The sequence below is a fragment of the Pygocentrus nattereri genome, chromosome 24 (genome assembly GCF_015220715.1).
Source record: "Pygocentrus nattereri isolate fPygNat1 chromosome 24, fPygNat1.pri, whole genome shotgun sequence".
NCBI lineage: Eukaryota > Metazoa > Chordata > Actinopteri > Characiformes > Serrasalmidae > Pygocentrus > Pygocentrus nattereri.
The window spans coordinates 13212974-13233096 of record NC_051234.1 but is presented as its reverse complement, the minus strand read 5'-3'; the positions used below and the strand labels follow the sequence as shown (position 1 = coordinate 13233096).

The following is a 20123-nucleotide window of genomic DNA, read 5'->3' as shown; positions in this document are numbered from 1 at the left end:
TACTGTATGTATGCATATGTGCTGTTATTACTTGTGTAGGCTTGTGTACAAAAGAAAGGCCAGCTAAGGAATGAGAGCCTTAGAGAGATAGGATGAAAACCCTGGATGTCTTAGCAACAACAGTATGACACCATTTCCTGATCACATGAAATGAAATAGCCATGTATCTTGCGAACACAACTCACTTTGACAAACACTAATTCAAACTACTGAATTCTTAAAGATGGACAGCTATCTTTTTCTTAATAAACTGGGTCTGGGTATTTTGGAGGCAGAGCTCCGTGTGGCTGTGATTTTTTTATGTCGTCTCCCCAAAGTTAAACTCAGCAGGCTAGAAATTCAACTCATCCATCGCTTCCTTACTTTGTACAAAATGGCCATTAAGTACATGATATTCATCTGGCAGATGATGTTTCTAAGGGAAATTAGATAAGATAATCCGCCTGAACAAGGAAGGGCAAAGTCATTGGAACTACTTACAACCATGCAAGACCTCGTAGATCAGCAAAATCACCATCTGATAAACAGAACTTAATGCTTTTATCTTTGAGAGATCAACATCAAACTCCACTTTTGCCTCTGAGAAAAAAAAAACTGCTATCCTGATTCTGACATTAAACTGGGTCTGAAGGAATGTGTCACTGTCAAGAACCCATTATGGAGAAAAGGAAATAGATAAAAAAGAAGAAAACCTGTAAATCAAAGGTGCTGCTTGTGTTCTCAGAACAATGAGCTGGCCACCCCAGACCCCAGACCTCAACATCAGTGTCTGGCATTACTCTGATCATTATAAGCAGAACATGCTACCAACTTCTAAGACTGGACTTTAGAGGCCATTAATGGCCATTTTGACTCAAAATTCAATAAATGTGGGGTGGTTTCTGAATTTTGCACAGTGCTATATGTGCCATGCAGATGATTTTTTGAGCAGCATTCATACAATATTAAAGATAATGGTTCTGAAGTGGTTATACAACATACAGTTCTAGCAAAACCTTTACGTTGAAGTTCATTAGATTAAAAAAAGTTCTTCACACTCATAAATATAATTTACAGGTCCACTGAAAGGTTCTTTAAAGAACCAAAGTTGGTTCTTCTACAGAATAGCTCAAAGGAACCCATCTGTTTAAGGCCGAGAAAAGAAGAGAGGGAGCTTATGGATAAAAATGCATTTGTTGGCTGAGGCACTGAGACTGAAATAAAAATGCATGCCTAGTAAAAAAAAAAAACAACAAAATCATAAGGGTGTGAAGGCTAAAGCAGAAAATGAGAGAAATAAAGAAATTTGCATCTGGATAAATAGTTTGCACTTCAAATGTCTGGATGGTGTAGAGAAGATTAAGGACAGGGAGAGAGAGAGGGTGCGGGGGTAACGAAGGAGGAGGAGAGGGTGGAAAGGGCAGACAGACAGGCATGTGGAGCGATTATAGCAGGGTTTATGTATGAGTTATTGATTGAGTCGGTGGTGACTTCTTGAGTGGTTAATTCGGGAAGTGAGAGCGATAGAGAGAGTAACTCACTGGCCAGAGGGAGGAGGGGTGAAGAGAACGGGGGATAAAGAGGAGAAATGGATGAAGAGCAACGGCTCTTGAGAGCAACTGGTGCCACAGATGTCCTTTAGAACAGCTCTCTGTTCCATAGCTCTTCTCCTCCCTCTCGATTTATGCAAAGAGCATCTGTAACATGCAAAGAATTACACAGAAAAGTGGTTAAATTGTATTTGTGATGTTTTTCTTCCTCTCCATCAAATTTGTCTCTGAAACATCACCTAAGACGCTGAACATCTGGACAGAAATGCAGGTAACTTTATCACCCATCACACTTGGTTTAATATGTTCTATATGCCTTTGCTGGAGAAATTCTGATAAAGTGGCAACACCACTGCATTGCACTGGTATTTTGTGTTCTCACTCTGCAGTGTGAACTGAAGCCTAATATCTATAATCCACTGGAGAAGAAAAAAAAAAAACAGAACAAAACATTGTGTAGCTGTGAACTACAGTACTGTGTAAAAGTCAGAGACCCCCCTTTCATTTCCAGTCAAAGTTAGTTTTTCATTTTTCAGGAAAACATTTCATCAGGAAAACAAACATATTTAAAATTATGCACAACTATATATAACACATTTTTCAGCATTTAGTGTGTCATTTACTGTCCCCTTTATTACAGCTTCCTTTCTCTTCAGGAGACTTGCTCCCAGTTTTGCAAAGAAATCCCCAGGGACAGTTTTCAACACCTCCAGTTTTCAGTCTTAAAAGTTGGTTGCTTTTTCTGCTTCTCACGATTCAAGTCATCATAAACACATTCACGATGCTGAGGTCTGAGCTCTGTCAGTCCAGGAGCACAACTAGAGCTTCTTTGTTGCAAATTCTCTCCTTTCTGTCCTTTTCCTTTTCTAAGCAACATCTTCCAGACAGCTACAGGTCTCTCAGACCCACAGTGTTGAGTTGTCTTCTAGAGAAAGGATGAACAGAAACACTCGTGAATTTTTTCAGATCTGAAGCAAAAGAGAAGCTTATTTTCTCCTCTCTGTCAGCGCTGAAAGCTTTAAATGTGTCTGATGGTGACAGGTCTGGTGGGCTACCAGGTGCTGCATGGTTGTTGGGAGTCCCATTTGGATATGATAAACTGATCATGTTGCCTGACACAAAAGTAAAGATCTTTTTAGTACCAGATATAATAGGTTAACCAGACATGATGAGTCTAACACTTCTGGGTCCTTCAATATCATTTCTATAGAGGTGTAGAATTCACTTCTCTGTCATTTCATTAGTTACGCTGTTAAACATAAGTGTTTCTAATAGGTTTTAGATTAGAAGTTCTACATAACCTGGAGGTTCATTAAACTCAAAAAGTCTTATTTACACAGAGGAGATCCGCTGAAATGATTATCTAGGGAACCAGAAAAGGTTCTTCTACAGCATGACCTTTTTTGTCAATAGCATATCTGACCAATTACATCAATGGATCTTTAATATGACCAAGTGGGACTTAACTGTGAGTACTGGAAACAAAACGCCCTACACACTCTGAAAACAAGGTGGCCAACTTCCACTGGGGTGGTACATCTTCAGTACCTTTAATTAGGGATCATAAATGTACCATTTTTAAAGGTTGTATTGACTCTACACACCTAGGCTTTTTATTTCACTGTTCTGTTTTCAAACATTTGCTTATGGGGAGATACAAATACAAATAAAAAGTATTTGAGGTGCACAGTTGGACCTGTGCTGAACATTGTTTGCACCTTCATGGGCTTTTTTCTGATAGTGTAACTGGGACGCAACCAAAACCAAGTCCCGAAACGTCCAGAGCAACACAGGTTACTTCTTTATCTTTATTAGGCTATGAGCTAAGATGACAAAAAAGTGGGCGAGGCTTGGGCTTAGTAAACGGCCTGGGTCACCACAGGCGCTGTAATGTCACATCACGACAAGACCGTGGGCGTGCGGCTCTCTGTGCGTGTGCACGCGTACGTGTGCATGTGCGTGTGTGAGTGAAGTTTAAGGTCCGCTCGCCGGCGCGCTTTCTGTTCCTTCTCCTCTTCCCCTCTCTCACTCTCTCTCTCTCTCCCTCTTTCCCTCTCGCGCGGGGTTTTGATCTCTCAGTCGCGAGATCAAAGGCGCTCTCTGGCTATTAGTCAGCGCGAGCCATTGATCCCACATCGATCCGCGCGAGACACAGCCGCCCCGCCAACGCCGAACGAGGCTCCCCAAAGCTCTCCCGCGCGGAAAGGGGAGCGCTGAGAGAGAGAGAGAGAGAGAGAGAGAGAGAGCGCAAGGGGGAAGAGGAGCCGGTGTGTGTGCGCGCGAGTCTGTGTGTGTGCGCGCGCTCGCTCGTGTGTGTTTTTCTCCGGCGCTGGTAGAACCAAGCTCGAGCTTTTTCTTTGCCGCGGGACATGAAACAATGAGGCTCGAGCCGGTTTTAATAAAGCGCGCTTTCCCCGCTTTCAACTCTGGCGCGAGGCGGACGAGCCGGCAGCGGAGAGCGATCGATAATTAATGACGATGAATAATTTAACCCTATCGATTGATACTTTTTCTCCCCCCCCCCTTCTTTTTCCTTATATCTTAAGGCCGATGTTCTGTAAGATGGCCTACTGATACCGCGCGCTCACCCGCTCCCATCGCCTCCTCTTTAACTCCAGCTCTGTTCCGTCTCTTCGCCAAGTTTCCTCTGCAAAACTTCACTTTCACTCGCCCTTTCTGGCTTATCGTTTAATTAGCCGCTGCCGTCCTAAAAAACTTTCGTGCTCGGCCCATCTGACTGTTTTAAGTGATGAAAGCCCTCGTAGGACGGGAGGCTAATTGACGGATCCATCGAATGTCCACATTTTCACAATTATAAATCAACCCTGTTGACCAGAACTAGCGTCACTGCAAACCTCAAACCTGAACCATAGTTTCAAAAGGGGTTCTTTGGAGGGAGGCCACAGAAGAACTGTACTCTTTCAAAACACAGTTCTTCAGGGGTTATTTAGTAAAGACAATCGTTCTGTGTAGAACCTTGAACACTCAAAGAACCATTTGCATGCTTAAAGGGTTCTTTGCATGGTGAAATATTTCTTCAGATTGAGATTGAGAACATCTTCAGAGCACCAAATAGGATTCTGCCGTTCTTACAAGCTTGACATCACAGCGATAGAAGAACCCTATTTGGTGCTATGCATTTCACAACGCAAAGAACTTTTCAAGCATGCAAATGGTTCTTTGAGTGTTCATGAATCTATATACAAAACCCTCGAAGAACCATTTTTAAGAGTGAATACTCAAAAATTAAGGTACCAGATAGGGGATCTTTGAAGGGAGGAGGCCACAGAAGAGGTATACTCTTAAAAAGATGGTTCTTCAAGGGTTCTTTAGTGAAGACAATGGATGTGTGTATGACTACGTAGGACCACTTGCATGCTTTAAGGGTTCTTTGCATGGTGTAATTGTTCTTTAGATTGATTGAGAATGTGCTGTATATGGTTCAGAACCAATGGATGTTTTGTTCTTCTGTTTTTACAAGCTTGACATCTTGGAAATAAAAAAACCTACAATGCAAAGAACCTTTTAAGCATGCAAATTGTTCTTTGAGTGTTCATGATTCTACATAGTACTCATGAAGAACATTCTTTTTTAAGAGTATAGTTTGGATTGCGTAAAGAATCTTTTAATAAAAAATAAGTCAATAAAAAATTGAAACCACTATTTATTGAGCCAAAAGGGTTCATTTGATGGTATTTTGAATAGTAGTGCTAGTTAATGCTTAATCTAATCAGAAACTGATACAAATGCTGTATGAATGGGGTTGAATCCATTGACTGTATTTGTATGTTTGGACAGACTGCAGAAGAGCTGCTGTAGCGCTCTGGGCATATTATTTTACAGTTGATATATTGTTGTCCCTTTTTATTAATATCCACCACTACGCTCAGGAGAAACTTTCCAGAGTTGATTTCAAGTTCAAAGGTTGAGATGAAGTTGAGTTCATTGTTAATTTTTAAAGGATTCTTTGGAATGATGTCGCTGAAGAACCACTCCTAAAGAGCCTTTCAATGGATGGTTCTTTGAAGAATTTTTATTGATGTGCTGGTGCGAAGAATCTCCATAATAAAGGTCCAATGAAAGGCATTTTCCTATAACCGCACAACCAAACCATTTAGAACCATTTAATAGCTGAACACTGATGCTCGGCGCTGTTTCAGCCAAGTGCGCTTTCTGTTTTCACATATTTGTCAGCCATGTCCTCGACCCTTTTCTCCACAAACCCTCGCTCCCTCCTGCTCCTTCCCTCCATCCCCTCCTAACAAACACCACACAAGCCAGTCCCTCTGTTCTTTGACCCTGGGGCTGTGCAGAGGAGTGTCAGAGCAGACAAGAGAGGGAAAGGGGTGTACAGAAAGAGAGTGGGAGCAGAAAGAAGGAAGAGAGAGAGAGGGTGTGTGTGTGTGTGTGTGTGTGTGTGTGTGTGTGTGTGTGTGTGTGTGAGAGAGAGAGAGAGAGAGAGAGAGAGAGAGAGAGAGAGAGACCATGTTTTGATGGATTGCAGATAGAGAGGGTGGTGTGTAGAGAGCATTCGGTCCCTTTTCTGTGGCAGCCAAAAACATAAAGATGAGACAGATATTGAGAGTGTGTTTCATGTTCTGGGAGGAGAGGGTGAGAGAAGCCAGAGCATCACACTCCTCTAGTTTTTATGTTTTCACTCAGAACTCTGCTCCCCATCCATCTCGGCACGCTGCTGGAGACAAAGTGTCACCCATGTGTCACACTTTTCCCCCCATCTCTTTCCTGCTTTTCATTCTTTCTGCTGGTCCACTGCCGTCCCCCAGCTTTGTATTATTTTGTTAGCTCCTTTTAACAAATCCATCTCCTCCTTGTGTTTCTCGTTTATTGAAAATCAACGGATCAGTTCATTGCGGTCACAGCTGAAGTTCACTCATAAGGATGGAGCTATGACAACAACTGCTCTGAATTGGCAGCGCATTAAGTGGGCCTGATAGCTGGCCTAATGATGATGACAATGCATTGACTGTATTGGTATGTTAAATGGATGTTGCAGTGCTTGGTGTAGTACAGAAATGACATGAGGTTAAAATGACCATAATGGAGGGGTGTTGGTGAACAAAGAACTTCTTGAAAGTTTGCTTTATAAGTCAGACAAGTCTAAAATGCCTAGTCTAATGTGAATCTAGAAGTCTTAAGCTTGTTACTTTAATGGCATAATTAACATTATCGCCTAAAAAGGATCAGTGTTTAGTGCTATTTTTCATTAGTCTTACAAATATTTTCAAAACTGTTTGTAAGGTTCCAAGATTCATAAACATGGACCAAAAGAATAAATATCATGAAAATGATAAAAATGATAGAAAAGCATAAACAAGCATGCAAAATCTGATGACTAGCCAAATATGATTAAATAGTATGCAAGGAGATATTGTATCCTTCACCTTTACAGATACATTTTGCAAAATGTACATTTTACATAATGGTGGAAAAGTCTTAAAATAAGCATTTTAAAACATCTAATTATCAGCCATTTTGTAGTATTTTCTTTTGTATCATGCTGCTGCTTGCGTTTGTCTTTGCTGAACCGATGTTCATAGTTTTTCACGGTTGTAAAAGAAATAGCGCACATGGCATTCTGTTGTGACTCATCTCCTGTAATACCCTGGATTCAATCTTCCTTAATGCCCCAGAACCATAGTCTTAGATAGCTTGTCTGTGGGGTCTTGTCCTTTATATTATTACGTTTGTCACTATCCAAGTCACGGTGGGTCTTTTTTTTGTACTATTGTTTGCCATTGTTTTGTCCCATCATCATGCTAGCCTGCCATTAGATTTCCACCGTTGTTGAGTGCACATATTAATGTGTTTATCATTCCTAACTCTGTTGTGCATATCTGTGTGTATATGTGCATGTGTTTGTATGTGTGTGCGAGAGCATGCAGTGTACACTCCCTACATCAGTGTGTGTCTCCATATCTAGGAGTGTGTGAGGAGATGTATTCCCTGGGCTGCTAGTTATAATGTTTCTGGGGGTGATGGGAGGAACTTGAAAGCCCCGTGCTGCCCAAATCAAAACTAACAAGGAAATGATGGGGGCTCCTTTATCTCTTCACCTGCCTGGGGGGAAGAGGGTGGGGGGGTGAGAGAGGGAGATCGGGCAAAAGGAGAGAGGTGGGGGGAGGGGGGGCAGACTGGCTTCCTCTTTGATTTGTAAAAAATGCATTACCTCCGAAATCAAACGGAAAATTACTGAGTGGGAGTGAGAGAGAGAGAGATAGACAGAGAGAGAGTGAGAGAGAATAGGTGTGAGGGTAGCAGAGCTGAAGTCTTGATTTTTGGTCTTAGTTTTGCCACCCATGACAGGCCCATAAAATCGGCCTGGGTGTTTGTCTCAGTTCAAGAATTCTTGATCTCGACCTTTGGTCTTTAACACAACCCCAGTGTCAATAGACAATCCTTGGACATTTTTCAGTAAGAATAATAAATTATCATTAAAATGTAATGATTTGAGGCCTTAAGGTGTAGTCTGTAAGCAACTGGACAGTGACACAACTTTTGTAGCTTTGGCCATGAACACTAGATATGAAATGAAACAATATAAATCAATATAGAACTCAATGTCAACATAAGTAAATAGCAATAACAGTCACTTTCATAAATACTCCCCCCATTTCAGGAGTTTGGATGTTCAGAAAAACAAAATATCTAGAGTTGATCCTAGATGTGGAATTTTCATCTGAAGCCTGCTTCTTTTGTCTTTCAACATGGAGATCAACAATGTGTCAAGGCCACTAAAGAAGGCCATCATGAGGCTGTAAAATGAGCATAAATTACCAAAGAATGCTTTTAATCACAAACAGATCATTAACACTATCCAGGCTGTAGGCATAGATGTGCCAAAGAAGGTCACAAAGAGCAGAATCCACCATCTTGTTGTCTTGTTTACCAGAAGATGGAGGCTTCAAAAACAGAATGGCCAGGTTATAATTTGTTAAAATATGAGTTTTGGGACAATGTCTTATGGACAAAAGAGATAAAGACATGGGTTTTATGGAGACAAAAGCCACTGATTCAAAGGAAACTAAAGCATAACACTACATTTCTGAAACATGTTGACAAGAGTTAGAATGTTTTTACTGATGATGTGACTGTGGGAAGCAGCAGAATGAATTCAGGATTCAGAACGTACAGAATGTTAAGCTCCGCAACCCAATCAAATACCTTAAATTAGCATATAGTACCTCACATTAATTCAAGATGATAATGTTAAGCATACTACTAAAGCAGCTATACTTTTTCAAGGCCAAGAAGCAGAATGATGACAGGACAAGTCAATCACCCAATATAAACTCTGTTATTGATGCATTTCTGATGATGAGGTTAAAGGTAAAAAGGAAATGTGAAAACATCTAAACCTATGGCCTGGCAGTGCTTCAATAATGAAGATCATCTGGTTTTAGTGCTGTCTTTGAGTTTTTGAGTGAGTCAAATGCATGGACACTAAAAATCATGTGTGTAAGCAAGAAGCTTAACGTAATGTAAAGGAACTATATATACCAATGTATCCAAGACAAGAACCACTGAGGAACTTTTATTTTTTAAGGGGAATACCCTCAAAGTAAAAATAACCTGTGACCTCATACACTGTCAACTGTAATGTTGAATATGCGTAAAAAATCAGTTGGCTTACTTTTATTAAATAAATTATCACATTAATTTCAAGTCTACAGAAAATTTGAGTGAAATGTTAATTTGTTCAAAGATAAGTAAACTTGCTTCCAACTTTGTAGTACAGTATAGCTTACCACTCATAGTGTAGCTGTTGTTTTGTTGGAAATCTAAAGAGCTGGAGAGTTAAAATAACAAAAACTGTGCCAATGCTTATGGACACTTTGTCTTGATAGTCTAAAATGAACAGTGGTTGATGCCTTGGTTTCAAGGAGTCTGATTTCAGTCTATATATGTGTTGTCTGGCGGTGGATAGTCCTGTAAAAAGTTAGAGTAGATTTTTAGTTATTATAGGGAATATTTTCAAATTTATAGCAGCAAAAAAACGACAAAAATAAATAAATAAATAAACAAAGATTTAGATGCAGGCATGTGTAATATGTCTCACACATATATATGTATATATATATATGGTATAGGATCATTGCATTTTCATGGGCTTCTTCAAAGACTGTATGTATCAGTACTTTGGGATGAGTACTTTTTTGAATACCTTTTTCCTACTTTTTCATGGCTCACCTGAAACTAATTAGCATTAGCTGGCTGCCAGGAGAAGGAAAGAATTTGTGTCAAAAGAAATAAAGAGGGAATGGGAGATGAATTCCAAGAAACAAAGAGAGCAAGAAGAAGAGAAAGAAAAGAGGGAGTGAGCAACTGGACAGTCCAAAGACTAAAGGCAACAGAGAGAGTGTGTGAGCGTGAGTGTGTGTGTGTACGTTAGTGAGTGAAAGAGAGAAGTGCCTGGAGTTAGCAATAATAATTTATACAAACACACCTTAATAATTCACGTTCCATTTCAATGCTGGAGGGAAGATCCAAAATTCACAGAGCATAATTAAATAGAGTAGCAGAAGAGAGGGTGAGAGAGGGAGAGAGAAGAGAGGGAGCAAGGGAGAGAGCCGCATTAAAGATACCCATGTACTGACGTTTTTTTCTTCCACCCAAGCTTTGTAAAACAACCTTTATGAAATTGTGATGTACAAAGTAAGATTGAATTTCTCCAGCTATGCTGCATTGTTGCACAGAGAGATGGATATTTATTGAGTTACCTACTTTCTTCTGATGCCAAATCCAACCGTGTGCCTTTAATGATTTCTAATATCCTACCTTGAACGTGTATGTGCTTAATGACACCAACGGTGCCGGTTTCTGCTATTGGAGTTTGAGTGCGGCTTGAATGTTTTCATTTATTTTCCCTCTCGCTTCACTCTAAATTTGATGGGATAGGATCAGTTTTATTTAAGCCAAAGATGTAAGCCAAATTCAGTTTAAACTATTTGATTAGTTGAGTAAGTCCTTTTTGTTTACTCTCTTTTAATTTGTTCATTCTCTCACTGCAGAAAAAAAATACAAGTTCTTTTGTAGGGCTTGCATATGTAGGTTAAAACATGCCTCTGAAAAACTGTATGCATAATTGGTTGAAAATCCACACAAGCTGGCACTACTTCATAGCCACTGGACCTGTGAGAGGCTCTTTGGACTATTTCTCTTTGTGAAAAATGCTCAGTGATCTTACACTTGGCTATTGGGCCGGCCTTCGGCAGTCATATTTAAAGTCAGCCTTCAAATGAGGAGCAGGTTTTTCAGAGGCCACTGGAATGGCATTCCATGATTTTGAAGAGTGTACACTGACCCTCTAGTGTGCTAGCTATGAAATGGATATTTATATGGAGATATGTGACTTAAACTTGCGTTACTGCTTAAATCACATATGCTAGGAGCCAATTCTGCATTTTTAGTTCTGTTCGTTTTTAGTCAGATTTTTTGCACTGAGTACACATTTATTTTTACCATCGCGGTTGCAAATGTTGATATAAAGTTCAGGTGTAAAACATGGTCTGCTATAGTGAACAACATCAGTGTTAATAACACTAAAATCTGAACTTTTCTAAAAACAACAACAATCCACCTCCCTTTTTTCACATTGCATGTAGAAAATTATTGCAGGCTATTTTATTTCATCTTAAAATCACTTAATGCTTCATAAGTAACACTACTGACAATCTTTTTTCTACTGTAATGTATTCTAATTTATCAGGAAAACAAGAGCTTTGAATAGTCATGCATTCCTCAGAGTTAATCTTTCTTCCATAGAAACATCTGTACAAGAAGTAATTCAAAAACATTTCTGTGTATTCTTTAATGACGTTTTCTGCAACAGGACAAGATTTAGTACTAATAATGGAAATATATTTGTGTATTTGAAATATTTTTAACATAACAGAACTGCAATGCATTTTTACAACTGACTGAAAAACAAAACTTGTTGTTCACATTAAAATAAAAACACAGGTGCAGCATTTGAGAAGTTGCTGGTATGATGTGTTGTTTTTCATACTCAACATGACTAAACATTACTAAGAAGAAACTTCAAAAGGATGAATTATTGTAGTTTTCCATGTGTTAATTTGAAGTATAATAAGAGGAAAAGCATCAATAATCTTTGGTTTATTCATGTTTTGGGAGTTGGGAGACGTATTTATTTGCTTACTTAGCCATGACAATGATAAAATTATCCATGTATAACCAGAATATATATGTGTGTGTGTGTCTGTGTGTGTGTGTGTGTGTGTGTGTGTGTGTGTGTGTGTGTGTGTGTGTGTGTGTGTGTGTGTGTGTGTGTGTGTGTGAGTACAGGTGCAGTGGAGGCATGGACTGTAACTGTGTTAGTGACTTGCTGCTCACTCCACCTGTCCCAGCCCTCTGGACACCAGGTGAGCATTTAGAACATTGATGTAGAATGTCAGAATGGCCATCATTAATATCATCTTTATCTAAAATATGAAGACATTGATTTTGTACACTCTTAAAAACATAGCTTCCTAAATGGTTCTTAGCTTTGGCGTATAGCTATATGACTTATATTTTTGAGAGTGTAGGTAAAGGCAACTCTACCAAGATTTGGGCATTTCAAAATCAGAATCAAGCACATACAAGGAATTTGGTTTTGGTTACAAGACCTCACAGTGCACAAATATCTGACAAACATTTACATGTAGTAAATAAGATAAAGTAAACATAAAATAAAATAACATAACATAAATTAAAACAAAATAGCATAAAACAAGTATTCCTACCATCACTCATTCATATACACACACACACACACACACACACACATACATACACACATGCACACTTGCACATACCTGTAAACCTTTCAATGTGCAAAGTATCTTAAAAGTGTCTTAAGTTAAAAGTGTCTTAAGTTAAAGTGCTGAGTGTGGCAGCTGTTAAAAGGGCGTATAGTCGCAAAGAAAGGGAGCTCTGAGGTAACAGTCAGATAAGTGGGGTAATAACGTGGGTAAGGCTGACAGGTTGATTGGAAATTTATTACAGCTGGCAGGTTATATGTTATTTTTGTGTTAATATGTCCTTGATTAACATTAGAGCTAATTCTGCATCTTAAACACAGCCATCTCCTCACTGTAGCAGACTGTGTAGACAGCCATGCCTTTCAGCAATTGCTAAAAACCAACAGGTCTCATCCCTGCTCTCTAACTTTCCTCCCTCTCTCCCCTCAGGCTTCGCCTTCCCAGACTGGGCCTATAAACCGGAGTCTAGCCCTGGCTCCAGGCAGATCCAGCTGTGGCATTTCATCCTGGAGCTGCTGCAGAAGGAGGAGTACCAGGGGGTGATCGCCTGGCAGGGAGACTATGGCGAATTTGTGATCAAAGACCCGGATGAAGTGGCAAGGCTGTGGGGCATTCGGAAATGCAAGCCTCACATGAACTATGACAAGTTAAGCCGTGCGCTAAGGTGGGCTTACTATGCGTTTAGGTTTAGTGCTAAGATGTTTATATACAGTTCTGTGCAAAAGTCAGAGACCACTCTATATTTATTTAATTTCCTGTGAAATGGCTGTACAAGTTTCATTGATCAGCATCAGGAAAAAAGCAGAAAAGCATATATTTAACAGAGAACTACCCCAAAGTATCAATAGCTGTATATATATATATATATATATTTATTTTTAGCATATGGGGGTTGCCCATCCATTTTCTTTTTTTTTTAGACTTCTTTTGAGCACTTCTATAATTCAAAACAAATCACATTAAATATAGGAAGTCTTATGTATGTCATAATTCCTCAGTTAAGATCATCTATAGTTAGTGAAAACAGTTTTTCAGCATCGAGAATTTATCAAAATATTTTAAAAATCTTGTACCTAAAACATAATATAGATTCTTATTTTCAGAAGATAACACAGATTCTGTTTCAGAATAGTGGTATAATTATGTGCTATATTTAATATTGTTAATCACAGTATCGTTCTGTGTTGTTTTGAAATCTAACCTGGTCTTTCTGGAACTGACCTAGATTTATGTGACACACATTTACCTGGAGGACAATACTATGTAACTATAGGTGACTGTATAGTGAAAAGAATTCACCATACACTATGGTGTACCACTGGGTCCATACTAGGTTCAATTATATTTTCATTGTATGAGCACTTCTTTAGGTAGAGTAAACATGGACTCTGCCACCAGTTTTAAAAACTACTCAAAACCTTTTTTTCCCATAGCTCTTAACTTGCATCTGCTTTTATGTTTTATGTTTCTTGTTTTATCTAACCACTTTTTTTTACAATTATATTGACTAAATTCTTGGTTTTAGCATATTTTTCTCATAATTTGTTTTACTACATATTTTTTCATTATAACGTCTATTGATTGTTTTATGTTCGATATCTTTTTCATTCTTAATTCTTTTTTTCATTTGTATTACTTTATATGTGTTTCAGTTGCATTTTAATGTGTGAAAGGCAAGACACAAATAAAATGCTTATTTTTCATTATTTATGATTTGGACACTTTGTGATCAAACCTCTTAAAAAGTGGTACTTAAAAAGTTCTAACTGTTTGTGTATCCCTTACTCTTTCACTACTTATTATTCTATAAGTATTATTCTATAAATAGGCTCACTCACATGCCTGAGCTGTTGACTTTAATGTCTGCCTTTGGGGTCTGTATGCATAAATGAAACAACGAAAACTGGAAAGCAGTGAAATAAAAGCAAGTTGCATAAATGCTGAAAGAAAAGCCTTCCAAACATGACTGAGAAACTAAGCATAGCAAAACAAATAGTTTGCAATATCTTTAGAATAGAAGACAATGGTTTATATTGTCTGACATGAAGGTCCAAGGCTAGGGACAGAAACATTAGCAGATCCCTAAAGAAAAATGCTTGAACATCTTTCACTGAAATTAACAACCAAGCAACCACACGGAAGTCTATGGTTTGTGGAAGACTGTAGCAGAAATATCATAGGCAGGTTTGGCAATATATTTCACAGAAAGTTGAGGAAAAATGACACTTGATGTCACTTGATTGTAATCTTAATGTAATTTTGCTGTACTCTTAGTGTATATATGACCACTATGTAGTATGTAGTAGGATTGAATGTTATTAATTCAAAATTAAAATGGTAAATATATTTGATGACATTTCTTTCTAAAACTCATCATAGACCACTGCCAGTAATTTTCTTTTTTTTTATGACTGACATTGTTGGGTTTTAAACATACATTATATATTACAGAAAAAAATTGCTGTTGTTGGAAGAAAACATCTCCATTTTTGATGTTTTTCAGTTTTTGACTTATTTCGATAAAACTGTTGTCCTTTACATTGTATATAAATTTCATGATGAATGGACTAAAAGAAATGACCCAAAATGACTTGGAAAAAATCTGATTCCATTGACTTACATTAAAATGAAAGTAGTTTTTTTTCCATCTCCTATAAAGTTATTATTTTGGAGATGAGAGGTTTTCTTCCAACAACAGTGAAACTTGTGTTTTGGAATGAAACCTTTTATTATTCTAGTTTGTAATACCTTTGCTTCATATTTACCTTTTTCTTGAACCCTAATACACAATTTTAACTTCTTTCAGATATAAGAAGTACTTTAGGATACACTGTATTTTATGACTTCAACCTTATCGAATAGTGTGTATGGTATATTTATGTTTTTGTTCCCAATGTCTGGCTTTTTATCATTTATCTTGTGACGAGGACAGCACGGCTTAAAATTTTGAAAAGTATGTGAGCAACTAATTTGTTATTCCTTATGTGCAGAAGAAAGATTTTTTTGTTTGTGGACATTTTAAAAGCTGCTTCTCTCTGAAGAAGGTCAATACTTTCAATTTTTGTGGGATCTTTAAATGTCCAAATAACTCTGGCAAGACGCTTTTATAAAGAAGATTTGTCAATAGAGATCTTGAAATTAGGTCTCAGATTGATCCTTACATCATCAAACATATATCAGCCCTGCTCTCTAAACCCTCAGTGCAGAACATGAAACTTTTTCGGATCACATCAGCCCCTGTCTTCTTCTTACTTATGCAAATCATTTCCCAGACTATTCCATCTTTTAGCCTTTCCGTTTCAGTCCCCCCTCCCCATAAACCCCCCCGCCCTCCCTTTTTAATAGACGCTGTCGCTCTCTGCTAATTGTTATGAATTGGTGTAGGCCATAATTGGCCTCGTTGATTAGCCTTTCTTAATTGCTCAATTAAGGGGCAGTGCACAATTGCGATGCAAAGAAAAAGCTTGCAAATCATTGGTGTGGCGGTTTGCATTATGCGTGCTCATGTAGGCTGCTGAGCTGAGCAAACAGAAGCCAAGCGTAAAGTGTTCTGAACTTTCAGAGCGTGTGTAGCTGAGCAGTTTTTCAAATCTCCCTAAGACTTTTTGTGCCAGCTAAAAGCAAAGATTCAAATGAATCTGGACATATTATCTATCCCTCATTTCCAACTGCTTTCACAGTCTGAGAGGCAGAGAGTTGTTTTATGCTGAGGGATATGTAGGAGGTCAGGTCCATGCATCAAGGTGAAGAAAAGGAAACTGACATGGCTAATCCTGTAGAATGATAGTGGAGGCATTACTTCCTCTTTAGAGTCCGGCCTTATAATGCTAGGACCATTTTACCTTTAGAAAAAGCATTTAAAATAACATGCTCTATTTTTTTCTATGTAAATTTAAAGAGAAACCGCTCTTCATAAGTGTTGAGACTATTTAAAGTTCAGTGTTTTCACTTATTTCATCTGAAGAACCATTTTAGCATGAAATAGTTCTATATAGAACTCATGGTTCTAAATACAACCATAGCCTTTACTGAAGACTAAGATCACTAAAGAACTCTCTTTTTTCATTATTTATGGATTTAAGTATGGATTTAGCATCAGTTTCTAGTAGGAACCAACACTTTTAGGAGGACTGACTTATAACCCTGTTACGTATAAACATTCTTTAAAATAAAGGTACAAAAAAATTATTCTTTGGAGCAAAGAACTTCTCTTTTGGATCCATAAAGAACCAAAAGAACTCAGTGTATGCATTTTTGTTAATAAGATGAGAGCATATGAAGTACCTTTTTGAAGTTTAAATGTCCACAGAGCACCATAATTTGGCATTACCTATTATGTTTTACCCAAATCTGCCCATTGACCACAATTTCCGTTAATATCCCTATGGCATTCCCTATGTTATATTAGTGTTAATTTATAAGTGTTTATTTTGCCATTTATTCCAATCTCTAGTTCAAACACATACATTTGAAATGTATAACTCGCACCAGTGGTGGGGTTATGTTAAGGCTCTCTCACTTTATAATTTGCCCACCCAAAATGACAGCTAGTTATATTCAACAGAAATTTTATATTCAACAGAACATAACATCTTCACATATCTCAAATCAATAACCAACAAATTAAAATGCACTCCTTAAATATAACATTTGAAGCTTTATTTTTGACATCAAGGAAATCAAAATCCCAGTTTAACCAATAACCATAACTGTGAGTCGTTAGGTGAATTTAATATTGGAAGCCTATGAACATGGTTCATTTTTAGCATGACAGTAGCCAAACATACCACGAAGAACTGAATAAATACAGAAACTACAGTTATCTTAATCTACATGTGGAACAATAATCAACCAGCTCATAAACAGCAAAGGCATAAATGGCAGCACATTAAAGTGATAATGTTAAAATAATGCTAATTGATTAACAACAATAAAATGATAATTTGAGTTCAAAAATATATTCTGAGTGGAAAATAATGAAGCACATGGAACAAATGGTCAAAGCCAACTATTTATTTTAAAGAGTGTAGGATTCAGGATGTGAATGATTAAAAAAATTCTGCTGCTAACTTACTAATGTCTGCCTGATTTCCTCTCTCTTCTCCTTCCCATCTTTCCTCTCTACTCTCACTTCTTACCCTCCACTCTATTGGTTCTCCAGGTACTATTACAACAAGCGCATTTTGCACAAAACTAAAGGAAAGCGATTCACCTATAAATTTAACTTCAGCAAGGTGGTTCTGGTCAACTATCCACTGTTGGACATGGCCAGCTCTCCTTTCCTGCTAGCACAGAACCACTTCAATGGTGGGGCAGCCACCCCAGACTGTAGCCCTCTCACACCTGAGGTAAGAAGGGATGGGTGAATGAACACATATTTCTCAAGCTCATGTTATTTTTGCTTAAACTGCCTAAAATGTGAGAAATACTGTATATACATGCAGTGCAGAATGAGGGTTATACAGTATATATATATATATATATATATATATATATATATATATATATATATATATATATATATATATATATATATATACCATTTACAGACCTCTTCTCAGGCAAGCCCAATATTTAGTTTTAGTTTTGTTTACCTGCTAAATTTTTGAATGCCTCTATGTGGTTAGAATGTGTACATATTTCTGTAGAACAAAACATATATTCTTTGCATTTGTGCAGAAATTAAATTTGTATAAGCATTCACAACATGACATTAATACAAGGGGAAGTTTTTTCCTTTTTTATTTTTGTGTAGGTGGGTGATGGATGGGGTTGTTTGCTACTATCCCCTTTCAAACTGAGTGCAGTTCATCAATTGAAGTTGTAACAGTTAGCTTCATAACCTTATACATAAGGAGTTAACCTTATATACTTTATAATAATATATACAGTTTTATATATAGAGAGATATTTTATATTTTATATATATATGGTACAACTGTTTCAATAAAAGTGTTATAAATGTAGCTGATTTCAAATAGAAACATTCAAAATTGAAATGTATGATTTGTGGTTCATTAATGATCCCATTCCCATTTTTCATGTAGTAAATTGCAGCTCACCATTTAAAAACTTTAAATGCTTACAATGTGAGAAAGTTATGTGGAATGGAGGGTAGCTGAGAGAGAAGGAAGAGAGGGAGGGGGTGAGCTGGGTAGGAATCTGCCAAGGTGAAGGAGAAAGAAGAGAGAAATGTCAAAGTGGGTGTTAAAAGGCCTTAAAACAAAAGAAGACATTATCCTCTCCCTCTCATCCTCACCTTGGCTGCCGCATTCTTCTGTGGTATCGATTGAAAATGAAAGAAATGTAAGAAATTAAAGGAGAAGGGGAGTATCAGGTCGGTTCTCTATAATTGATGCAGGATGGTTAAGAAATCGAGATTACAGCAAGATTGGACTTGCAGTTACTCAGAAGTGAAATGTGACAGAAATTCTTGATCACTGCATGATGGTCTTAATAAAAGAGAAATTCCTGAGACTTACAGTGACAGCACATACATAGACATATGTACACAGACATAGCAGGTTTCCTTATTAAGCTTCATCCCGACTTCTTTTGAATCAGTTTTTTTTTTTTATAAAAATGTTTTATTCTATTTTATTCTATTTTATTAGTTTTATTCTGCATATTCTATCTCTGAGTAGACTTTATATTTCACACTTGTGAAGCAGGGCCTGATATTCGATAATATCATTACCAGATATCAGAGAGAATTTTGCCAACAACGTGCTGATGATTTAGTCAGCATTGCAAAATCATATCAAGAGAGGAACGTCGTTATAACACAAACTACCTTTTATATGAAGAGAATAATAACATTTGAAAAGAAAAGTCAACATAACACAAACTAAAACTGCTCCATTTCTAACACTACAACATTTCTATTATTTAAGGTTGTGTGAGTCACAGGATCTTAAATAATGTAAGATTGCGTGAGTTTAATAAGTGCTACTTAATTATTTGAGCACTACTTAATTATTGGAGTATTAGGCACCGTTTAAGCTTTTGGAGTATATAGTTAAAATCTAAAATCTGAAATTATATTAGCTAGTTGTGATATAGGCCACAAAACATATCGGGCCATATTATAAGTCTCAGTTACTGTAGATGCTGCCAGCATTTCGTTTGCATCCATGTTTAAAACATTCTTTTATTTTCTGCCTTGCAAAACCTCATCTAGTGTATTTTTTAAAGCATTAAAATGAACATTTCAGCATTGTTTTTAAAAGACACTTTGACAGATACTGTGCAAACTGTAGGCATCAATACAGAAATCTGAACTCTTCTCTATATTCCCCTCTGCTTTTCTTTCGCCTGTCTTTCCTCACTCTCCTTCACCTGCCTTCACAATTCCTTTTCATCCATCCCTCTCCCTTTTGCTCACTTTTAACCTCTTAGGCCCTGCAGTCTTTATTCCCCCGCTTGCCTGAGTCTGGTCGAGGGACGTCTCTGTTTGACCGCAGTGCAGGGGCCCCGGGGCCAGAAGGGGATAAGCTGAGGCTGGACACTTTTCCTTTCCTCAGTTCAGGTGAGAGTCAAACAAAAAGAAAAGACAGACAGCAGAAAGAAAGGTGGGTCAGGACAGAATGTTGTTTTCAAGGGCTTGAAAAGAACCCGAGAGAAGCGGAGGGATTTTTCTTTCCGTTACTTTGGAAGAAAGCGGGCTGTGGGATGGAGTCTGGTTGTGGACATCCAAAGAATAAATACCGTGTAAATATCTGAAAGAGGAGGTGCGTCCTTACATCGCATTTGACAAGCAGCGTGAGAGCTGATTGGACCCCTGCAATTACTTTGTCTTTGTGGCTGTTAT

The 20123-nt window shown here is 37.8% G+C and overlaps 1 protein-coding gene across 2 annotated transcripts in view; it reads left to right on the top strand.

Moving 5' to 3' along the window:
- The window catches only part of erfl1 (Ets2 repressor factor like 1), a 59592-nt gene that overhangs the window by 35039 nt on the left and 4430 nt on the right, over positions 1-20123 (top strand). For both annotated transcript variants that reach the window (XM_037533934.1, XM_017703876.2), the window contains exons 3-6: positions 11856-11932; positions 12743-12977; positions 17475-17661; positions 19712-19841. In XM_037533934.1, coding sequence (XP_037389831.1) covers positions 11869-11932; positions 12743-12977; positions 17475-17661; positions 19712-19841 — 616 coding nt within the window. In that variant the 5' untranslated portion in view covers positions 11856-11868. The remainder of the gene's footprint in view (positions 1-11855; positions 11933-12742; positions 12978-17474; positions 17662-19711; positions 19842-20123) is intronic.